At 36.7% G+C, this 3,845-nt stretch overlaps 1 protein-coding gene across 1 annotated transcript; it reads left to right on the forward strand.

Annotated features, from left to right (window-relative positions):
- Positions 1-2,397: 2,397 nt before the first annotated feature.
- LOC114164158 lies at positions 2,398-3,329 on the forward strand. Its single transcript, XM_028048707.1, has one exon. It carries the CDS (start codon positions 2,566-2,568, stop codon positions 3,142-3,144), a length of 579 nt encoding a protein of 192 aa, XP_027904508.1. The 5' UTR covers positions 2,398-2,565; the 3' UTR covers positions 3,145-3,329.
- The last annotated feature ends 516 nt before the right edge of the window (positions 3,330-3,845 follow it).

Below are 3,845 nucleotides of genomic sequence, written 5' to 3' on the forward strand. Positions count from 1 at the left end.
TTAAACAAGCTCCTAGAGCTTGGAACAAATTAATTGATGCAGTGTTGGCCAAGTTAGGATTTGTGAAATGCACAGTTGAGTTTGGAGTGTATGTGAAAAGGACAAGTCATGCAAACACACTCATTGTATGCTTGTATGTTGATGACCTAATCATTACAGGGAGTGTGGAAGAAGAAATTGAAGAGTTTAAAGGGAAAATGAAGATAGAGTTTGAAATGACAGACCTAGGAACACTAAGCTACTTTCTCGGGCTAGAGTTTGTGCACACGCATAAGGGAGTGTTCCTACATCAGAAGAAATATGCACATGAGATTTTAAAAAGATTTCAGATGGAAGGATGCAATGAGGCTGCAGTTCCAGTGCTGCCTGGACTAAAGCTGACAGAAGAAAAGGAAGCTGAAGTTGTGGATGGGACTTTGTACAAGTAGATTGTTGGCTCACTAAGATTTCTTTGTAATAGTAGGCCATATCTAAGCTTTGGAGTGGGTCTGATAAGCAGGTTCATGCATGACCCGAGAACACCCCATATGGCTGCTGCTAAGCATATATTGAGGTACCTAAAAGGTACTACAGATTGGGGAATTTTCTTCCCAAAGGCAGATGAGCAAAATGAAATTGTGTTAGAAATCAACAAGTCAGCAATCAACTTGTCAAGAAATCCTACTTTACACGGGAGAAGTAAACACATTGACACGAAGTTCCATTTCCTTCGTGATCAAGTGAGCAGAGGAAAGCTAACCTTACTTTACTGTCGTACAGAAGAGCAAACAGCTGATGTCTTCACCAAGCCGCTGAAGCAAGCTAGGTTCGACAAGCTCAGAAAACAGATTGGAATGTCAAGCCTAGAATTTTTGGATTAAGGGGGGTGTTGACAGTTGTAATAAAAAATTAGTTTCAGTTTCAGTTTTTTTGTTTTGTTACAAACAAAGCAAGGTAACAACATATAAATACATGCTTCAGTTTCATGTATTTTTGATATACATACGCATATTCAATAAAAAGTAGATTACCTTCTCTCTGCAAAAAACATATATTTCCCTTGCTATTTTTTTTCTTCCTCCATGAAAGCTGGTGCGTGTCCTGCAAACAAGAAAAGGATTTAGTGAGTGAGTGAGAAACAAAGGAACGTGGCTGTTAAAGGGAGACAAAGAGAAGCCAAGTCATTAGCTTGACGGTGGTGGAACAGAGAAGAAGCGGAGAAAGGTTCAAGAAAGAAAAGGTGAGTTAGGTGGAGTGACGTGCACGTGTGTGGTCCAGAGTGAGGGAAAAAGCTTTTCCCAATAATGAGCATTTGCATTTGGGCTTCTTTTAAGGCCCAACACATATAACCCTCCAAGCATAAAAATACTTGCTTGAATCTTAAGTCAGTGAACTCAAATTCATTTTCAGTTAATTATTAAAATATTCATTTTGTTTAGTTTTTAAAAAGTTTCTTACAGTCATTCTAATATTGTACAAGTTCTGTTTCATTTGGTCTAAGTCTTTATTTCTGGTTAATATCTTGTAATCTTCAAACAATGTAATGTCCTAAGTTTTTTTCAATACTCTGTTTAACGCAATACTTTAGAAGCAAATCAAATAATATAAGTATAAAAATTAACAAAAAAAAAAATGATAGCATTATATTTTGTAAATTGAAGTTCCCAAACGACACAAACTTCCATTTGTCATGATCAAGGTGGAATAAATAAATCCGAAATCATAATGAAACACAATAAGAAGATTAAAAACTCATTTTCATGGGAGATGAAGAAAGTAGAGTGGGAAATCTTCATACATTTGTTTTTAATATAAATCTCTTAATTAATTTCTTTCTACTGTTTCAAATTATGTTTGTAGAGAAAAGGTACTTAGTTGAGTTTTCAAATGGATTCACCTAAATTAAACCTTAACTTCTACTAAAATTTCTAATTCAAACTTATTTTAAAGTCTCAAATATTGAGATGTTGCAAATGACACTTCTACGACTGATAAATTTGAAGCTATTTTATTGGTTGTGATCGCAAAGGATGAGAATCCAAAAATATTAATTTCTATTAGAATTTGCATTTGTTGAATGTAAGGCGAATGAGATTTTTATATTTTTTTTTCTGGTTCCTAGAATAATGTCACACCTTTACTTTATACACAATAACTAATAAAAGTTTGACTATATTGTCAACCTTAAAATTTGAAGATATCATCATTTCGAAAGCAAAATTAAAGAGGGCAGAATTCACAATTCTTCCTTGAACTAAAAAAAAATAAAATATCTTCACTTAATTTATTTCTCACTCAAATAAATATATGTATGCTGATATTAGAACACAATTTCTTGAATAAAAAAAATGAATAAAATAGGGCGAAAATGCAACAACCACAGTCATAATAATAAGAATGAAAATTATATTTTTTGTGATTACAGCGTACACTGTGAGTAGCATCTTCGGTCCCGATTCTGGCATCTTATTAGAGATCCCACCCTCCTCTGTCTCTTCCTTCGCCCCTTATATCTTCCTCTCTCTCATTCAATTCTTCTCTCACAACACAAAATCTTCAATCCAATAGTGCACACACCAAAACAACATGAACGTGTTGGATTCTAACGTCGAAGCTCTGGCCTTCAACTACTTGAGCTTCGGTTTGCTCACAGCCCTCAACAGTTTATGGACCTGGCTCGCTCTTCTCACCGCCGCACTCAGCTTCTGGAAGATCCGATCCGCGGGCTACCCCAGGCCCAGGCCCACGTCCAAGCCCATGCCCGAGACCCGACCCTCCGCCGAGCCCGCCCGCCAGACTCCCAACAAGGAGAAGACACAGCCAACGCGAGAAGCGGTTAATGCTAACGGCGGCGCGGAGGAGGACGTTGACGGCTTGACGAAGGGGAAGTTTACAGTGTATTACGACGGGCACGTGCAATGCACGTGCGACAGCGAGAGCGAGAACGAGGGGTGTGGAGAGAGAGAGCGCTCCGGAACGGAGTGGTGGGAGAGGTGGGAGAGGCTGTTACGGCTGAGAAACGGGGAGAGTGAAAACGGGTGGTACACGTGGCAGGATGTGACGGAGCTTAACGGCAACGTTGTTAGATTATGGGACGGTGGATTAACTGGTTCTTTCGCCAGAGAATCGTGGTACAACAGCTCCAACTGTATCCATGTCTGGTAACAGATGTCACAAAATAGTAATCATTGTAAGATTTAGGTTATGGCATGAATTGTTGTGTTGGATTTACCTCTTCCTCAAAGGTGGAAGATATTACTGAAATTTGAGAATGTATGTACATATATGGTAATTTTGTATGGAAAATTTTGTTGATGAAATAATAAAATTAGTGCAATAAAATAAAAAAATCGTTCAACACACATTTGTGACCGTACCTGCATTTTTAATCTCTATTTCTTTGTGGATATTATTTCTTTGTGACGAAACTAGTATGGATATTGTTGATTTATTTTTTATTTATTTATTTATATTTTTACTGCTCTTTGTGCAAATGAGTAATTGAAGAGGTGGAGGCAATGTGGCCAAGAAAATCTCTAGTACATTCTGAGCCTTTAAAGTTCTCTTTCTAATACTTACTAGTCATTTTCATTGTGGTTGTTGACCATGTGTTTTAAAAAGGGTGCAAAAAATATGTTGATCTCTAAACTATAGATTAAACTTGGTTTGATTCTTAAATTTAATTTTGTAACACTTAATCTATGTTATGAACGTAAGTTTAAATGTACAATAATTAAATTGACGTATATTCAAAATTTGAAAGAGCATAAAAGCACATTTTTCTCTTGAAATGTTTTTTGTGGTTCAATAAAACCCAAGGCCAAGTGTTATGTTTGTGGTGAAAAGGGAACGGAATTATGTGCGTA

This window comes from Vigna unguiculata, chromosome 9 (assembly GCF_004118075.2).
Source record: "Vigna unguiculata cultivar IT97K-499-35 chromosome 9, ASM411807v1, whole genome shotgun sequence".
Lineage (NCBI taxonomy): Eukaryota > Viridiplantae > Streptophyta > Magnoliopsida > Fabales > Fabaceae > Vigna > Vigna unguiculata.